This window comes from Bacillus rossius, chromosome 1, assembly GCF_032445375.1.
Source record: "Bacillus rossius redtenbacheri isolate Brsri chromosome 1, Brsri_v3, whole genome shotgun sequence".
Taxonomy (NCBI): domain Eukaryota; kingdom Metazoa; phylum Arthropoda; class Insecta; order Phasmatodea; family Bacillidae; genus Bacillus; species Bacillus rossius.
In genome coordinates, this window is record NC_086330.1 from 44542561 (window position 1) to 44563912 (window position 21352).

General features: G+C 37.1%; 1 protein-coding gene across 1 annotated transcript in view; it reads left to right on the top strand.

The window, feature by feature from the left end:
- The window catches only part of LOC134527319 (lachesin-like), a 136838-nt gene extending 117218 nt beyond the window's left edge, over positions 1 to 19620 (top strand). The window contains exon 12 of the mRNA XM_063359920.1: positions 19439 to 19620. Within this exon, the coding sequence (XP_063215990.1) occupies positions 19439 to 19620 (182 nt within the window). The remainder of the gene's footprint in view (positions 1 to 19438) is intronic.
- The last annotated feature ends 1732 nt before the right edge of the window (positions 19621 to 21352 follow it).

Here is a 21352-nt window from a genome sequence, read left to right on the forward strand (position 1 = left end):
AATAATTCATTTGTAATAACAGGCTGCAGATCCTTTCTGAATTTTCTGACCAACCCAGTAGCACTAGATTTGAGTTCATCTTCACTTGCTGTAGTTAAGTTACAAAGAAACCCAAATGTTAAGGCAATATCTTTGTAGGAAGCAGCTCTCTTCTCCAGTTCCATGCGGAGCTTATCAGCAATGCATAGAAATGTGGAAATTCTGAAATTCTCGCGGGATGTTACAACAGTTGAAAGTTCGTCTTTTCCATCCAAAAACCTTTTATTTTTGTAAGATCTAGTATCTACAAAAGTTTGTAACACATGGTTGCTTAGTTGTGTTGCTTTAACTTCAATTTCATCAAAATTATTTCGCAAATCGGAAACAAAATCTTTCAAAGAATTCATCAGTTGATGACCAGTTATGACATCGAGTCCAGGCTTCTTTCTGTAGATGCTTGGTTACTGCACCGAATCTTCCATAATGTCGTACCAAAATACGGCCATAAAAGCAAATTATAAATATTGCATTTTCTTCATGAGGGAGTTCACTTCCATCCTTGTGACTTGCGTTTCACTTTTGTCGTTGAACATATCATTAAATGCACAGAAAATCTCATCATAATGAATGACGAGAGTTTTCAATGCATCTTCTATGCATGACTACCTTGTTTCCGACAAGCTCTTGACAGTGATTTTTTGGCTTTCCGCTATTTCCTGTGCTTTCCGAAATAACTCCTTCAAGAACTGACCACCTGTGAGTGGAAGCAGCGAAAAATGAGTACAACTTTTCTAAAAACAGAAACAGTTTTGTTGCATGAATACATTCACTAACGCTGTTTTTTCCTACTAAGTTTACTTAATGTGCTGCACATGGAACATACAGCACAGAGCTGTTTATTGATTTAATGTGCGCTTGTAGGCCCTCATATTTTCCTGACATGTTGGCTGCATTATCATAGCTCTGACCTCGGAAATCCTGGATATCAATGGTGTTGTCTTTTAGAGTACAGGTTACAACTTCACTTAAATTTCTTCCTGTGTGGCTGTAAATTCGAATGGAACACAAAAACCTTTCCAAAATGTTACCGTTAGGGCAGTATCTAAACACAAAAGATAACTGATCTGTATGGGAAACATCAGGTGTAGAATAAACTATCAGTGAATAATATTTGGCCTGTCTAATCTAATTTAGAATGTGTTTCCGAACTTCGTTGCCCATTAGCTCAATGAATTATTTACATATATCAGAAGAAAGATACGATACATGACCTTTTCCTTTGTTCCCATGTATCCTTAAATGTTCCTGTAAAAAAGGATCAAACTGAGCAAGGAGTTCCGAAATTCCTAGGTAATTACCATTACGAGGTGATCCAAGCATCTTATTATCACCACGAAAAGGAAGACTACGACTGCACAAAAATTTTACAACTGCCACTACTCTAACAAGAACATTCTTCCAGTAATTTGTCTCAGTCACTTGTGCATCTAAATGTGATGAAATTAACATTTTCTTATTTGTTCTTGAAACCCATTTTAAAGAACCTGCTTTGTGTTCAATACTGTTTTCATGCTCCCTCAATTTTTCTTCTGTTTTTCTTCCAATTAGAAAAACCATTTACAAATTTTGATAGTTTACAATTACTGAAAAGTTTGCACGCAAAGCAAAACACATTTCCCGTACATTTAGATTACAATAACCATTTTCTCTCCTGTCGCTCTCCATTTTCAAGAACTCTCACAAATGCAGATGATGTTAGTTTACGAATACATTTTGGATATTGCCTAGCAGAAGCTGTGTAGTCTCCATCATTATTACTAAAAAAGTCCAGCCACTTATCAACACAATAACTAATCATTTCGTCAGTGATATTGCCAGGCCATGCCGCAGGATCTTGCTGGATTTCTTCTATTAACACTGCACTATCAATCTCTACACTTCTTTCAGTCCTAGCACAGTTTCTAGAAGTTATGGAAATTTCTGGAGTTGTGTTAATGAGATTACAATTATCTATTTTAGTTACTTCTGTGTTTTCTTTAACTTTATCAGAGCTTGAAAGTGGTAAAGTCAAAGGCAACTTACCATCACAATAACATGGTTCTAGTGTTTGAGGAGGTTCATGGACCGGCGTCGATGTCGGTGACTTACTCAGTAGTTATAAATAAAACCATACAAGTTACAGCACGGTGTGGTTTTATTGTGGAATCATGCTTTACAAAACTAAATAAATAGGTATCTAAATTTAAAGACAAGTTATTATTACGCCAGATATAAAATGGGAATTCATTTTAAATAATTATATATATTTTTTTTATAAAATTTGAGGCCCCCTTGAATGTGAGGCCCGGGGCAAATGCCCCTTTTGCCCCCCCCCCCCCTAGACGCGGCCCTGGGCTGGACCTTTGTTTTTAGTTAATGTCAGTTCGGAAAGATTTTATGCCATATACAGCGACGCTTCCACATGAACTGTCCATATCCTGGGTTACAACTCGGAGAGGTCTCACCCAGTCGAAGTTTTCTCGGTCCTCGGGCGGCAGCAACTCCGCGGTGGTTGACGGTGTAGCCTGGCGAGCGGTGTCGGAGCAGAGTGGCAGCCTGCCCGCTTGATGTCCCAGTTGTTCTGCTCCTCGATTGACTTGGTGCATGCCCTTTTATACTCGTTGGCTTCCCTGACGAGCTGGAAGAAGAACAGTCTCGTCTATTCGGGGGAAGCCAGCCCAATTTCCGTTTCCGTCCAGTTCCGCGCGCAGCCGACTGCGCACTAACTCGTCCGACGACGGCAGGCCTCCTGCCGCGGCGTTTGAACGCCCGCGCGCTCACTGCTGCGCGGGTGGTATTCAGTGAAAAGTCAGGGGCACTATTCTTTCCATGTGTACGTAGGTATACACGTTACAAATTCACTGGTTTGTTTACCTTATAATAGATTATGCATTACTTCTCACAATGTACCTATGTTAGTAATATATAATGAAAGCTACTATCTAGTGGGTGGGCTCGAAACTACTTCAAAAAAAATTAGTCTCAGTCTCGGTAATCAAAGTTTCTCCCCCAGACGCGCGCCACCGTCGCCCGTGTTAAAGGGTCCCCGCGTAAACAATAGCCGCGCATGGGTATCTCCTAACTCGCCACACCGCCCAAAACCGTTCAAACATTCGCCCTCCCAGATATGCTTAAGCCAGGTCCGCCATGAACTGCGTTAAGCGTTCACGTGCCGGAAGTGCCTCACGTCCCCCCCTCCCTAGCAGGGCCGACCCACGTGACCTGCCCCCTCCTCGGGAGCGGGCGACCCCTCCGGCCGCCGGATGATCTGTGGCGAGCTCCGCGGCCTCACGTCTTCGTCATAAGTCAAGGATCGCACGTTTCAAGTGTAGGCTGCCCAGTCAATTTACCGTACGGGTTAAGGGGTATCATGTCCCGGCGTGACGGGCGAGACAGGATCAGAAATGAGACGGCGCAAGCAAGAGCGGGAGAGCAGAACTTGGATGATATTATGGGCAAAGCAAGGATGAGATGGTGTGCCCACGCTTGGAGAATGAAAAAATAAAAAAAAAATAAAAATAGAGGCTGCCCAGAAAAACGATGGAGTTAAATTAAACAGGAAGAAGGCCCCAAAGGAAGACTAAAGAGAAGCCTGTAGTTAGGAGTGCAGGAGAGAGAAGAATGGAACAGAGTGAAGGAGAAGGAATGGTGATAGGACAGCGGAGGCATTTTACTTTGCTGGAAGCAGTAGATGATGATGATGAGTTGCGGTCTGCCTTGCAGCTAGATTATTTATTTATTTATTTTGGCTCGGCAAACTACAGGACTCGGCTTTAGACGCTTGTTTACACCAACAGTAGTGGCCTTGTCAAACTAAAACTTATTCCAGAGTCGCCCGAACGTAAGAATCAATTATTTCCATAACGGCTACATAGGTGAGCTTTACAATAATTAGTAACACATTGTAACTATGTAAATAAGATTAGAAATATGTAATTGTTTCCTTTATTCAAAAATTATTTTGATTGATAATTTTAAAAAGGTGTCACCCAAGAACCAAGGTGAATGAGTACGAACACCTCCCCTCCCCCAATATACAATATCAATACAAACATGGATCTTTCTTCATCAAAAAAACTTTCTGCGAATGATCATTTTACTTGAAAAACTAACTTTTACGATCTGCTAAATAGGTGTGTTTTATAAGCAAGAGGATAATTTTTTTTTGTTCTTCAGCAACAGAAACACTCGTGAAGAGCGATGTTTTCGCAAAATTTTTATGGCTTCTGTTTATTACTACAATAGACTGGCTTGAAGAATCTGATTCGGCCGCAGGATCGCTAAAACAACTTTGGACCACGATGACCCTAACGTAGAGAATTAAGGCGTTGATAAGACAAGATACTAGGGATCTCGTTACTCACGAACCGTAGACGCAGAACAATGCAAAAACTTGTGGGGGAAGGGGCCCACAAAAACCACGGCCTCAGGCATTCTTGTGTGTTTAGGAAGACACAGAGGTTTTGCAGGCCCTGTAAACGGAGGAGAATGTAGGGCTTGTAAAGCTCGCTTTCAGAACGTACGAAGTAAAGGAAAACGCGTAAAGACGTCACAAGAGGCATTAACGTAAAAGGAGAACCCGGGGAAATTGTGCGAACCCTGCTGTTTTCAGCATTCTCTTGTGTTCGCATAAAGGTAGCTTCGTAACCCGAACAAGGTTTTTTTGAACAAAACACGGCGTTTTACTAGGTACCATTTTTGGGGATATTTGATTATGTTTTTAATGTCCTAAAATGTATTTCATATTAAATATATTTTAATAAAAATTTAATAATTTAACTAAAACCTTGACACACTGCTTGTTCTTAATTTATTTGAGTTCAGAGCTTCCACAACCCAAACGCGTAGTAGCGTCCATTATATATTACTAACATAGGTACATTGATTGTGAGAAGTAATGCATAAGTTATTATCAGGCAATTTCCGCTTGCTCTGACTTTATTAGTTTACTTTGTAGGTGTGGACTGGATAAAATTTAACTTTTGGTCTTTGAATTCATTTATTATCGACTTTAAAAAACGGGTCCGGTTTCCAGGTTTCCCCTCTGTTTTATTCACTTTATTATCATTTGTGGTCGATGAAGAAACTCACTTTGAGTTAAAGGGCAATATTAGTGTTCCTGATTCATTTTTATCTAGCATATCTAACATAAACAAATATCTCGCACTGTGCTGTTGATGAGTTAAATTTGAGCACCTTCTATAACTTTAAATGTCATGTGATTTAGTGTACATTTTAAAATTTGGTTTTAAGTATTTTTTGGAGTGCTCCCTACTTTAGTGTTCAAACAGCCTCAGGTCTTGTCTAAGGGCGGTATTCCAAGACGTCCGGGCAAGGTAGCGAATAAGTATTGCCTTATTTGGATGAAACTGTAACCTAACTCGTGGGCCGAATTCCAGAATGTATCGAAACCGAATCCCAGTAAATAAACAAATCGGCCACCATTTTAACAAACGGTGCCCTGCGCGAGGCTAAAATCTAGTTTCAACATATATTATAGTGGACGATTCGCAACCATCAATACGATAATTACGGCAAAAATACGAGAGATAGCAACACCATCGTACAAACATAGAATCACCTTTCTAATTTTCTCAAATACATTCCAAGTTACGATTATTTCTTTTTTAAGACCATTAAAGTGGTAATAGTGTATTCCAGGACAGTTTCGCTACAATGTAGTTTCAATTGGCACACCAAGACGCTTGGCACGTCCCCCGATGATAAAAAAATTACTATATAGGCCTACGAGTTAATGGCGCCAGATGCGGGTCCACCAATCTGGACGAAATCAACGAAAAAGTGAGCTCTGCGTATGCGCGGGATTTGTGCAGCAAATCGGCAACGGATAGGACATCAAAATCCGTTCCAAAAAAAAGGGGGGAGTGGCCGTATCCTATCGTGCACTAGGTAAAACATATAAACCCTTTTTATTTTGTTTTGGAATATACCTAGGCCTTAGTTAGGGCGGCCACACCGGGCTTCAGCCCACTTCTCATATCCGTTCGCACGCGCAAGGGCGTAGCCAGGGGGGGTTTTAGGGGTTCAAAACCCCCCCCCCCCCTTAGCACCAAATATTTAATTAATTTCTTATTCATCACTCAAACAAATTTCATATTAAAATTAATAAAAATTTTACCATTACAATATTTAAATTTAAGTATCGAAAACTGCTAAAATAGCACCTTTTTACACCTTAAAATCCAAATTTTCCCGGGGGAGGGCCCCCGGACCCCCCGCTTTAATACAGAGGGGGGTGCCATGCTTCTTAACACCCCCCATACACAAATCCTGGCTACGCCACTGCGCACGCGTGGTCAACCGTCTATTGGGCTGACCCAGCCTCAGGGCCCGTTTGCGCGAGAGTACCGTCACGCCTCGGTTTCCAATGCGCCGCGCCTTTGTGTACCTATGTATCACGCTCGGCCTCCTGCCGGCGTCCACAAAGCGTAGCATTGATTATTAATGCCGGGAACCACCACGGTCAGCCTTGCTCCCATGCTACGTAGCGTTCCTAAATATCACCTTTCCCCCCCCCCCCGAAAACCCGAACACTGAGCGTCATCTGTTGGCCAAATTGTTTAACCACTCGCTCTAGACCTATCACTACCTCCGAGCTATGGGGGCCATCTTCCGTTAGCTTTGCCAACTAAGTTTAGGCCCACGTAGTTCCTAATTTCGCCACCATGAGGGCCACTTCCCGGGTGATCTGCCACAATTTTGCTGCCTTCCCCTCACACAATCTATTCACCATCCGCTGTAAGAAAACAACCTCAGCTCGGTATCCTTCCACCAGGCCTTTGGGTCAGGCTTTATACTACACACGGTCCTACCTGCCTTCAGGACTAAGTGTCCATTCGACCAAAGCTCAACATCATCGGGTATTCTCCGTGTGATATAGGATTGCAGTGAATGTTCATAATCAACACGTAATATTTAGAACGGAGAAAACTCTTACAAATTTCTTAAAGAACTATAAATTTTAGTGAAGTTATTTAATTTTTCTGGAATGTCTTCACCCAGTTTGGGATTACTTTTTTTATATAACATGTTCTCGCACTCTTTATTACCCAGGTCATTGATAAGTGGAAGTCAAAACCTATTAAACCTAAATGTATTTACCCGCGTATCCAAGACTTAAGGTCGCTATTTCAAGACACAAAAAAACTGTTTTATGTTTTGAATATGCTGTGCTCGAATCGTATTTCTAGTGCAACATAGGACACGACCAGGCCCTTGTTTCTAGGGAGCGTGTTTTGGTTCCCTTACTCATTACCAATCTGTTGACCAAATTTCACGCATGCTCAGAGCTCTCTTTTACATTGATTTCGTTCAGATGGTGGACACGCGTAACTTTATTGATCAACGGGAAATGTTACAAGTATGTTGGTGTGCCAAATGAAACTTTATGATTGTGAAACGGTCACACACGGGATCTATGAGGTCTTTCGGCACTTTATTTCTAATGGTGTACCCAAGGTATCTACCAAAGTTCAGCTCTGTCGGAATTATTGTTATTTGATCACTATTTTTATGTCTATATTGACCGGACTAAAGAGACCACTATATGCTAAATTATTATCATAACACTTCAATGATATATGTAATTTTTCCTGCGAGAACTGTCTAGTATGATGTACGGTGTTTTAAAATAAAAAATTGTTTTCTAGGATTTGTAGTTATTATTTACAATTAATGTACTATAAAGTAAAATGATTCATTATAGGTTGCATACACCTGAGATAAATAAAACAGTTTTTCATTACCTATCTGATTCGGCCTCAATGGGCTCCATCCTCCAGGACACAAAATCAAAATGCAGGATCCCTGAAAGAAAGTAATAAACTGATGCTTGTTCATTGCGAGAATTTGCTGAAGGCACGGTGGAGCAGCACTTGTAATCAGTCAGTTTAGTTAAATCTCGAACACGTTGCAAGTAATAAATTTAACCCCTCAAGAATCAAAATGCGAATTTGAATCAATCGTGTCCTGCGTCATATTGAAGAAAATAATGACCCCTGGCGTTCAGTTTTTGGAATCTGTTTTAAAAGTCCCAGAGTTCAAGAGCTTCGCCATCACCACTCCATCAGCTGGAACCAAATACGTTCGAATAACTTCCGATTAATTTGCTTAAGCGCAATTGTTCGTAACTCTGACAAACTGAACTCGGCCTGCACGAAAGACAACGAAATATGAATCGTTCCTTAATGACAGCTTTGTGAAAAAGTCAGTGTAAACTAAACGAAGAAGATATTTTATGTTCAAAAATTTCCCCGCTGATTTTAATTAACAGTTGCATGACCAACCCAAGAAACGTTTACTTCATTCAGTTGTAACTCCTACTGTGGTCTTATTTGTGCTTTTATTTTTCAATTGTTGTTGAACTTTTGACCATCAGTGTTTCGCCAATTACTGGCCATAACTTTGAAATATAAAGATACTAGGGAGGAAAGTAATTATCAAACTGCGTTGGCATATTCTGGAATGGAGATGTTAAAACCCTTGGAATGAATGTCATCACACTGCAGCAAGTTGGGATCTGAGCCATCAAAGTCGTGAATGTGAATATTTGTTTTTTTTTTATGGAACGTGAAATTTTGATTAATTTCTCGAATAAGGAAGCTCTTTGATTTTTCACAAATTCATTCGCACATCCACTTTGCTTCGTGGCAAAAAATAAATTTTAAAAAATCTTCGTATTTGAGCGTGCGGTTCAATCTATTTCAAAGAACACATTAGTGGCATCAAAATTACCCTTCATACGTTAAGGGGCTTGAAATCAGGCCAACAACTGTTAGTGGGTGCGAATGGAATTATGTCCGAATTGAATGGGTTTAGGGCCGTGAACCTACAAAACACTCAGATAGAAACTTTTCCCGCGCGCAAACATTTTGAACTGGAGTTGAAAATTCAGGGTAGAGCTAAAATTGTGGAGGCTGGCATCAGGCGTCCCAATTATGATCCAAATTTCAATGCGCAAATGGTGTTGGTATTCATGTGACCTATCACTCTCAATGTTAGCCTTTCCAGGCTCTTTTTAAACTTTATATTTCCCCCTCCTCCCCCCCATAAAAAGTAAAAAAAAAAATCGAAAAGACAATAGAATTTAAAAGCTATTCATTTACCGGTTGTGGGAACACATAACACGAGCTTATAGTGTGTTCCGTGGCACAAATTAATCAAAGAGTTAATGATTGAAACCTGACGGGCTTTTAACAGAAAGTTGATATAGACATCAGCATATGAGAGGCTCGGGAATAAACTTCACTAAGTATTTCACCTCTGAAACGTTCAAATTATTTTTTGGTATGCCAAAATCAAATCTGCACAATTCTTGAACTGCATCACTGTGTTCCGGAGCCCCTCATATATCCAGCGAAAAATTTTGGATCAAAACCTAATATAATTGCTTATACGTTAAGCCGAAGACAGTTGATAGGCCAATTAATATTCATAATTTAATAAAGAAGTCACAGTGTCTAATAGCTTCGTGCAGCGTTGGTTTCTGGTACATACTGTATAGTGAAGCATGGGCAGGAATTTTCTTAAATCAAACTAATGATATGGAAGTGAATTTCAATGATTAAATGCTTGAATTGTGACGAAATAAATCAAAGGAAAGAATTTAAATGTGTGGAAATGTTACCTAACCGTACATATAAATGTGAAATAACTGAAATAATCTGAAACGATACAAATGGAATTGAAATACATCCCCATATACCAAACTGAATCAGAAACCTAATATAACAAACAAAATCACTTGATACAATACAAATGTAATTATTTGCACCCAAATGTAATTAAATAAATAAAATATAGTAAAATTACATGAAAAAGCATCAAAACAACCAATTTGCTATGAAATGAAAGCACTTTAATAGAATCGAATTTAAAATGTTTAAATGCTTGAATTGTAACGAAATAAATCAATGGAAAGAACCGAAATGTGTGGAAATGTTACTTAATTGAACATATCAAAGTGAAATAACCGAAATAATTTGAAATGATACAAATGGAAATGAAATACATACAATATACCGAAATGAGTCGGAAAACAAATATAAAAAATAAAATCACTTGATACAACACAAATTTAAATGATTTTACCCAAATGTAATTGAATAAATAAAATGAAGTAAAATTACATGAAAAAGCATCAAAAGAACCTATATATAACGAAATCAATGTACTATAATATAATCGAATTTCAATGATGAAATGCTTGAATTCTAACGAAATAAATCAAAGGAAAGAACTCAATTGTGTGTAAATGTTACCTAATTGAACATATTAATGTGAAATAACCGAAATAATCTAAAACGATGCAAATGGAAATAAAATAGATCCACATATATAAAAAAAATGAATCGGAAACCTAATAGAACAAACAAAATCACTTGATACAGTACAAATAAAATGTTTTGACCCAAATGTAATTAACTAAATAAAATAAAATAAAATTACTCGAAAAAGCATCAAATGAACCCATTTATAAAGAAATAAGTGTACCTACTTTAATAGAATCGAATTTTAATGATTAAATGCTTTAATTGTAAGGAAATAAATGCAAGGAAAGATTTTATCTACACTAATATTATAAAGAGGAAAGATTTGTATTTTTGTGTGTATTTTTTGTAACGAATAAACTCAAAAACAAATGTGCCAATGTCAAAAATCGTTTCACCATTATAAAGCTACATTCACCCTGAGTAACATAAGCTATATTTATTGCTAGAAAAGATAAGGAATCCTTACTAAAACTTTAGTAACGTAACCCAAAGTGTAAAAATAATGCCATAAAACATCGTACATCGCATGCGCTGCGGAAACTAATGATAGAACAAAAGTATGTCCTACAATATTAAAGAACATATCAGTAACTACAAAAAAACTTTGCAATACTATATGTCCAACTAATATCGTGATGTCACAATAACCTCTTTTTAAATTTTAAAAGTTGATAAACCATGTTATTCATACTTCTGTTTAAAACGCTTTAATTGTTTTGCCATGGAGGTCGGAATGTCGCCTGGCACAGCCATGCTCGCGAGGCGCGCTATGGTTATCTATTGATGATAGGTTTGTTTACGTTTGACGTGGCACAAGGCTCTTTCCTCTTTATAATCTACACTACTAGCGGCCCGTCCCAGGGGGGTGACAGTAGATAGGACAAACTAAATCCTTAAAAATTGGATCATGCCATGTTTCACCAACATCAGAAAAAAAAAGATTACAAGTTTTGATCTCTTTAGTTTATTACACAATATGCAGTTGTTATAATTACATTTACATATTGTATTGTATTGTCTCGTGGTAATAATGGGAATAGAAAGTAAAAGTATATATTTTTAGAATGTCACTGAAAACTAGATGCTGTGTGGCATATTGCCGAAAACGAAAATTAGAGCACGTTGGCCTGTCGTTCTCCATATTACCTGCTACTGTTTTTGAAGTTGAAAATCAAAAATAAATAATGGAATGGAAAATAAATATAATAAAAAAAATTAATTACTTAACGATCATCAGTTTCAATCTGGCTGTATAATTTGAACTTTACTAGTGCAGAAAAATAATAGATAAGTATCTACACTTGTATACCTATTTGGTAACATGAAATGGTGGGCGTGCGGATAAAGGCGTGGTGTTTCACATTTAACAGTCGCAGGTTCAAGTCCACCTTGAACCAAGGTTTTTTTCTACTGCGGAAATTTTTTTCCTATTGTGGAAATATTTTAACGTCCCATTATAAGGACTAATATAAAGCAATTTTACAATATCAGTAGCCTTTATCGAAAAAATATAAAATATGGCAACTACAAAGGTGCCAACTATCTCGCGCTAAACCTTTCTCAGGTTGTATCTGGCTGTAATTTTTTCATTGTCAAGTTGCAAAGAAATGGTATGATCGCAAAGGTTTTGTTTACAAATTTAAGCAAACGATCATTACTATGGGAGTGGCGCCTCTCCCTTTACTTACTCTATGGCCCTTCCCGGCTTCGCAGGGGTGGACATGATTTATTTTATATTTTTACCTTTTATTAATATTTTTTTGTTGTTTCATTTCTATATTTTTAACACAGTATCACATTATCTATGTATACTTAGAATCCAAATTTGTTCATCTTTTTTTATTAAAGTAATTTATTTAATCTTAAGGGAGACATATTATTACTTAGTATTTTTTTTTACATTTTTACAACATTTTGCATTTTTATCTGATCTTACCTAATTAAATTCTCTAAGTTTTTTATTAATATTTTTTGTTGTTTTTTTAATTTTTTTTGGTTGTTTTAAGTGTGTGTATTTATTTTAAAGAGTTTTTCTAAGTCATTGTAATTTTTACATTTCTGTATTTACATTTTTTTTAAAGCTTTATTTAATTCTATTGGTTCTTACTTTTATTTTACAAAACTTTTACCTTAAAGCTTCACTGTTCACTATGTTGGCAGTGGTATTTGTAGGTGATAACAAAACATATTGATTTCAGGAGATCCTACTCGAGAAAGGACAACATATAATTGCCCATGAGAGAAGCAATATTTTCTTAGGTGGATGCCAACGATCGAAAAAGTTTGTCCCTGTGATTTATTTATCGTAAGGGCAAACGATATCTTCACAGGAAACTGTAACCTTTTAAAGGATATAGGCAAATCTGTCGGAATCATCGGGATTCGAGGAATTTGAGCGAGCTGTACGGCCGCGGGCCCAGTGATGATTGTTGCTACAATCACATTGTCTCGTAATTCCTTTATCAAAAGTCTTGTGCCATTACACATACTGGGAGGGCTTAAATTTATCAATAGCATAATAGGGGTACCTCCTTTTAATTTTAGTTCGTGGGGTGGCAAGCCAGCAGGATTAAGGGAATTCAAAAATTATTGTGGGTAGTGCACTGTATCTTCGATGTTGCACACGGTGTTAATATATTTGTAACATTTAAAATCACCCGGTACTTTTTCCATAATCATTCTATTTATCTCATTTACTGAGATGTTTCTCGGTGACACTATCGCCCTCGAACAGAACAAATTGAAATTTCTTTCTGTGAGATTTTCCCTGTCGGGATAGATTGTGTCTATCCAAATTTCTAGACTGTTAAAAGATTTAGCTAATTTATTGTCCCAAAATACTTGGGGGCTATGTAAGATGTTGAAAAAATGTAAATAAGAAAATACTAAGTAATATGTCTCCCTTAAGATTAAATAAGTTACTTTAGTAAAAAAAAAAACGATGAACAAATTCGGATTGTAATAAGTTAACATAGATAATGAGATACTGTGTTAAAAAATTATAGAAATGAAACAACAAAAAATATAAAAAAATCATGTCCACCCGTGCGAAGCCGGGACGGGCCTCTAGTTTTTTATATTTCAGCTCATTATTTGACACATACTTTAAACGCTGTCCCATTTTTAGACTTCTGAAGTTACTTCTTAAATTTTCATTGCATAAAATGATTAACAAAATAAAAATTTCTTTTAAAGACTTATTCGTGAAATAAATATCTTCAATATTAAATTATGTAAATTACTATAGCTAAAAAATTCTTTAAGTTCATTAATTTAATTATATGTACGTTTCTTTGAATTATTCTCGTTTAAAGCACGCCACTGTTCATAAAAGGAAGGTTGCTTGGTATAAATACGCCCAATAAATGATGCAGCAAAATATTTTCCTCGCCAATGAAACAAGCATAAGAAGAACATAGATTTGGTCAAGAATACAGGCTTTTGTGGCCATTATCTGAAGTTGCTTGCCTTCTGGTTTGTAGCCTCGTCGAAGGCTACAACCTAGAAGCCAAGTTAATCAAGTAAAAAGATTTTTCAATAACCAAGTAAACTATTTAATTTTAAACTTAGTTTACCTGAAACAAATCTTTCGTAAAGTCGTTACAGATATATATACCATAAGTTTTTTTACTCAAACAGAATTTTCTTTAAATGCTCCTACTATTTAACTGCGAGTTTCCCATGTAAATGATCCGGAAGTTACTTTGGTAGGAAAATAAAAAGACTTTATGAATATTTATTTAAAGCCACCTTCAAAATATTTCTTTTTATTGCTAAAGAGCAGGTGCCTTCTAAAACAAAACAAATATTAGTTACAAAGTGGGCGAAATAAAATGCAAATGCTAAGGGATAGAAAAAAAAAACAAGGCCACATTTTATATTCAGCACATTTTTTTTTTAATCCAGCAGTTTATTTGAGAAGCCGAGAGAAATATTGCCCCCTTGAGTGTGAGAACACCCGCCTAATATTCCTCGCCACATAAAGAAACTTCAGTGAAAAAGAATTCTGTTTGTCGAGAGATACGCTTTGACTTCTGTTGAGGAGTTCCTTCGCTTCGCCTAAGCCCGCCATCATCTTGCCAGGCTACGTCTCCGGGGAAATACGAACACGTCAAGGGAAACGTAACGAAGGATGATTAACTCTTTTCATATTCGTTTTGCCATTCCCTCTTTTCTGTAGCTCGCGGTCTTACAGGAATTGGCGCTCTAAACGACACGAAACAACACAGAATGGACGAAAAAATTATATATTCAAATCTTCTGTTGTCTCGACAATATTTAGAAAACAATAACAGACATGTTAATACTAACACCCATTGGACTGTTAATAAACATACATATTTAGAAATATTTTAATTTATACAAAAATGCATTACTTTAAAATATACCTACAGTCATGACTTTTACTGGAATGTTTTTTTTTCAAAAAAGCCCGGTCAAACTAGCCCAAAAAATAGGGGTACCCTTGCATTAATTCACAACCTGAAACTTTACAGGCACGTAAGGGATAACACTATAATGAAATCCTGAGAAGTCCCCATTGATCCCGTGTGTGCAAAACATTTTATTCAATGTCAAATGTCGCAAAAATGGGTTTTATGGATTGTTTGGCCAAACGGTTAGTTTTACGATAAAAATAGCTCAAATTAAAATTGTAGATCAGGTAATTATATACTAAAATGGTTCTTATACTTTTTTCTCTACGATTTACCATTTCCGAGAAAAAGCCATTCGAAAGTTAGCACAAGCTGTATTCTCCATAAATTGCACACGTTTCCACGCCACCTATGAGGTAGTGTACGAGGCTTTATTTAATAGATCATAATGATTATCGATAAATCATATAAATGTAAATTGTCCGCGTTTGTCTGTGACAATAACCTTATTACCATATTTTAACTTTAATATCAGTTTAACAGTTCTATTATCAAGATTTGAATTTTTGCAAACAATTTTTAATTCTTCTAAAGTAAACCGACAGTCATCACTATTTTCGATGAATGCCAATATTTCTTCCATGGCGATATTCAATGCTTCATCTCGGGGACGACCAGCTTTACCCCCAGTGGGTGGTTTTAAAAAATAAACATAGCAACAATGATGATAGCTAGCCTCAGCAGCGACTAAATCAGGTTCAAACCCTATGCGAGCGGTAATAGTTTTTGAATTATCATCAACAAGACTGGGCTATTTTCAGAACAGATTTTTTGAATGAAAGTGTAGTGACCTTACAAATTTTACGCCGAAATTTCTGAGTTCGTTTCTTTTCATATTCTTCATTTTCTTCATCGCCGCGAAAGAATAAATGAATTTTAAAACCAAAATCTTATACACTTACGCGTGCTCTGGTACGAGGACTTGTTTTCGATGTACGGGCTTGATCCTCTTCATGTTGTATTTTCACTGCAGCAATAGTTCTTCTTCGAGTGTAGTTTTTCCAACATTGCATATGTACTGCCACTGATTTTTGGCTTTTTAGGTAGTCTGTGAATTCATCACCTCTTTCAGCACTTGCGTCAATCAATGCCACGATCAACAATAACAATTTAACTTGCAGGTAAAGGATCTTTACAAATGAAGCAAAGTCCCTACATTATCTAAAAACTGAATACGGCACAAACTTTAAAAAATAGTATTAGCAATAACCACGTGTTTTCACTACGAAGTAACATTAAAAACTAACGGTATTTCGTTAGGCACTTCGAATAGAGAGCAGGTAGACGAGTATACCCGAGAAGACAATTGAACAGCAGACAGATGTTGCTCAAGGACAAGAGGTAACATCAAATAAAGGACGGATTCTTTTCAACTCAAACTCCCATAATTACTCATTGTAAATGTATTAGTCACGCAAACTTAAACTTTTACCTATATTACGCGTCCAATAATGTTCAGAGACAACGTAGTCTTGCATATTATGGAGAATACAGCTCCAGCCAACTTTCGAATGGCTTTTTCTCAGAAATGGTAAATCTTAGAGAAAAAGGTACAAGGACAATTTTAGTAGATAATTACCTGATCTACAATTTTAGTTAGAGCTGTTTTTATCGTAAAACTAACTGCTTGGCCAAACATTCCAAAAAAAACCATTTTTGCGACCTTTCACCTTGAATAAAAATTTTTGCACACACGGGATCAATGGGAACTACTCAGGATTTCATTAGAGTGGTATCCCTTACGTGCCTGTAAATTTTCAGCTTTTTGTGAATTAATGCAAGGGTCAATGTCTATTTTGACCGGGCTAAAAATATTTTACATAGCCGAAAAAATTTCTACTTCAGTTCATGAAGATTCATTATAAGTAGAGACCCGTGAATTTCACGGATTCAATGACCTCCAGGATAGACTCCAATATCCTCTACTCACTCGGGCAAATGCCAACTGTTCATTGGCTGTTGACTTGTGAGTCGTCTCGACTGGGTGGCCTGTGATTCGACATTTCTATGAATGGAGGGTCTCTAATTGGCCCTCAGTCCTCCAGATTATCAGAGAACCAATGACAGAAGCAGCACTAAGGTATAATTATTTCAATTTTAGCATAACACGAAATGAATCCACGAAATTCACGGGTCTCTAATTATAAGTTGTATAAATTGTTTTCTCCGAGCTCAGGAGTAGGGGTGTGAAGTCGGACACGAGTGGCCACCCTCTTCTATTGTAACGTCACGGACGCCATATTAAATTACTTTAGACCTTGTATTTGACCTTTTTAATATATGAAATATAATTTGCCAAAATTTACACAAAATCCGCAAACATTGACCCAAAATTTCATTGATGACCGAAAATTTCCGTTTTTAGAAAAATATTTCCATTAAATAATATAAAAAATTAAAATTAAAAAAAAAATTATGTCTTCAAAGAACAAATTTATGAGGAAAAATTTCCCATTTTATTCCCCGAGGATTGTCGCGGCTTGAAATGTCCCCGAAGCGGCTAAAATTCCCCATCTACTCGCCACCAGTAAGTCGATGGGGACATTTGATTTTGAACTTTGATCTCAACCTTGAACATGGCTGCCATCTTGCCACCAATTTTAACACTAGAACGTTCCATTTTGTATTCCGCCGTATTGTTTTCTACAAACTTCCACTATTTTTAAATCAGACTTTTTAATTATGATGCAATATATGTCATATTATAATCCATATTTACTATCCAAAAAAACCGAAAAAAAATTAATAAGTTGGAAAAAAATATTTTTAATTTTAATAGAGTTTTAATAAAAAACACACGTGTCATGGACATTGGAGTCCTTTATTAAATTAAAAACCGCGACATATATTTCCTCCGCCATCTACTGATAGACTGATTCCTCACCACTTATACCAAGGAATATTACGCCAACAAGTAGTGGCAGCCAAATTGGATCGTGCATCTTTTTTTCCTTCTGCTATATTGTGCTACTGCCACCTTGGTTTTTGTTTTACCCGGTAGAGTGCAGTAGTAGCAATCACCAGATCGTCATCTATCGTAGCACCCAGCATTTCGTCGGAAATGTTGCTACCATATTGAAAATCTGTTACCGTGGACAAAAAAAATCGGCAATATTTTAAAACTCATTCAAAATAATACGCATTATCAGCTTAATTGATTAGATCTATTTCTGTTCATGTTTTGATCCGTGGTCGGTGCAAAAAGGATAGTTTTTTGTTTAAATTATTATTTAAATTAATTTATGCCATTACCTTTCGACGATATGATTCAGCTTCATCACTATGAACGAGGACTCTGTAGAAGACAACTGACCGGCTGAATAATTATTTTACTCAATATCATTAAGCTTACAATGAAGGCCGTATTCGTTACGCTCTAAGACTACTGTACTGCCAACCTAAAGCATGTAGTTCTAGCACCTCTGAACCACGAGGTCTTGTTTTTCGATAATTGGCATATCTTTCAAACAATCGTGACCAATGTCAAGTACATGAAACAAGAATATAACTGTCACACCTACAGTACTAACATAGCCTGTTGCGCTGTATTGAATGATAGTAGTTCAAAAAACCTAATAATCGTAGGAGGGACAGAACTTATGGAAAATTATAAAAAAAATATTACAAATATATTCGAATATTGCTTCAACTGATCTAACTAGCTCAAAATGCTTCAAATCGCTCCCACTGGCTACAATGGTTCAAATTGCTCCAACTGCTACAAATGCTCCAACTTATCTAATTATTCCAACTGATCCAATTGCTACAACTACTTCCACTGCTCCGGCTGGTAACAATGGTTTCCACTAGCTACAATTGCATTTTGTTCCAAATAGTTATAATGGTTCCAAGTGTTCCAACTCTTCCAATGACTTTTGGCTCCAACGGGTTTCAATGGCTAGAATAGTATTATTATTACTATATGTTGATTTGTTCATTACGACAAATTGTTTACATCTTTAAGTTAAGGTGAAGTGTATATATTTATTGCCTTATTTTAAGTGGCAAAGTTAGACGTACTGCCTTGTCTTACACTAAACCACATACATATTTTCCAACTAGGTACATGCAGAGGAAACCTGACAAAAATTTATAGCCTAGACATACCAAAAATTATCACAAGTACATTTAAATAAAAACTGAATTAACATATCAGTACAAATATGAAAATAACAAGAAATTAGCATACAAGATACACATGAGCTACCTAAACCATAATGTATCATAGGTAGGGACCGGAAAAATTCGCGGGTTCAATGACCTCTAGGATGAACTCCACAGTTCTACGTATACTCGGTCAAACGTCACCCACTAATTGGCTTCTGTCTTGTGAGACGTCTCAGCGTAGCAGCCTGTGATTCGATAAAACTTTGGTCGGGTGTTCCTCATTGGCCCAGGGTCATCCAGGTGAGTTGCGAGCCAATAGCAGAGGCAGCACTGAGGTATAACTATTTGTAGTTTAGCCTATCGCAAAATGAATTCGCGAATTTTTCCGGTCTCTAATTTGTAGGCATTTTATAAAAAAAAGGCCTATTTTTTAAATCTAACTAATTCTAACGTTAAACATATTTAAAGATGTAAAAAAACTAACGAAGGCACAAACAATTTAAATGTGTATACCAGTGCATTTTCTTAGAATAAATCATGAACACGTGTGCGGAGGGGTGGAGCGCGGCGCTGGTCTGTGCGCAGTGTCGCTGCAGGAGGCCGCGATGGACCGCATGTCGGAGGCGCAGGACGCGCGCAGCGACCCCGGGGGCGGGCCGGGGGGCGGCGCCCTGGGCTCCGGCGCGCGGAGGGGCGGCGCCGGTCGGGCGCTCGCAAGCCTCGCGGCGCAGTGGGTCGCCGCGGCGCTGGTCCGCGTCGCGAGGTGATGCCCGTCGGCCGGCGACACTCCACCACCCGCACACCAGATTCTACCTACTCTGTAATAAACTGTTTGCCTGTTTCCTCCTCTTTCAGTTGTTATTGAACAGAATTTTACAGAATTTTGTTATACAATGTGTTGTATATTTACCTACATGGGCCTCTCCGGTAAGTAAATTTAGGGGGGAGGGGGGAACATGGGATGTAAATATATTTGGCAAAGAGAAGTAAAAATATACAAATAGAATGTATTGTATGTAATGTAATAATAATAGTAACAATGTAATGATAATAATGTAATGTTGAATGAAGAATTGTTTAGAATAAAATGAAGGAAAAAAAATTACCCTTGAGTGCTATTGTGTCCCTTCCACAAGGAATTTTTGGAGGGGACATGTCCCCCCCCCCCCCCCCATCTCCCCTGCCAGAGAGGCCTGTGTTTACCTATATAATAACAATAGGCTATTTTGTTAACTAGTTGTTAAACGTACGAAACTTTTTTTTTTTTAAAGAGAAGCAAAATTTTCCCCTGAATATCGACTTGAAAAAGTCTCGTTCGTTGTTCAACGATGGCTCGCGCCTGTTTGGTAAGCAACCGGTGATGCGCACGCCTATCGCCTGCTGCCTACCTTTCTCAAAGCGGGCAGTGGTGGTGATGTTAGTTTTTGGCCTGTGGTTTACACTTTTCCATTTCGGCAAGTGAAATATTTGCACGTCGATTCCTTGCCATTTGTGGGGGTATTTTGAAAATTCTTGTTAATGCAGAGTAAATGAGAAGTAGTTTTTTTTTGTTGGGCTTTATTTTTTAACTACCGTTTCGTGTCATACTGCAAAGGTGATAATTCGTGATCCCTGTGAGGGATAGGCAGCATGCGACCAAGGCACGGACGGCCTACTGCCTAGCTGCAAGGTTTTATACATTGTCAGGTAAAGGTCCCTAAATCCGTCTTAAGTCGATGCTTATCCCATATAAGAAACTATCGCGCCCATAAATTCGGTTAATTCGTTCTTTATCTCTAGGTTGTGAGTTCGCACTGATCTAATACTGTTGATAGTAACCTAAAAAAAATTCACTCGCTCCCTGTAGTAGCACATGTATTTCTTTTGCAGTTTAAGCTTTGAAGTAATGAAAATAAAGACCTCACTGTCATAGTTATTTGTAAGTAAATTCAGATAAGATATTAATTGTAAGAAAATAGTTCATTTAAATATGTTTATACAAAATTGTTGCAAAGTAGTTTAAAACAAAAGGTAACTAAAAGCAATTATGGCAAAAGTTTTAGTGAATAGTTTATCCAAACTATTATCTCTAGAAACAGCGACTTTTTAGTATACAAATACGTTACTATTAGCCATTTTATTTTATTGTCAAATATTATAATTAATTTCAGATACGAATAATTAAAACAAAAGGCTTTCGTGTGTGTGAAAATTTCATTATTTTGTTCTTTATAATGCAACACGCTTTTTCAGGTGGTAGTAGAATAATATAGTATTTTATTTCAAACGTATTTTATTACTGAAATTTTATTTCAAAAGCTTTTATACTGGCAACGCATGACACTGCCTCCGTCATTCACGCATGGGTGTAAGAAATTATGGTAAAGTTACAATTGTTTGACGAAACAAAATTGTGAAAACATTTATGCTTCCTTTAGTGTTTACATTTTGGGGTTCTTTAAGATAATTCTTGAACAAGCATTATAACAAACGTTTAAAAATGTTAAGTTTATACGTGTT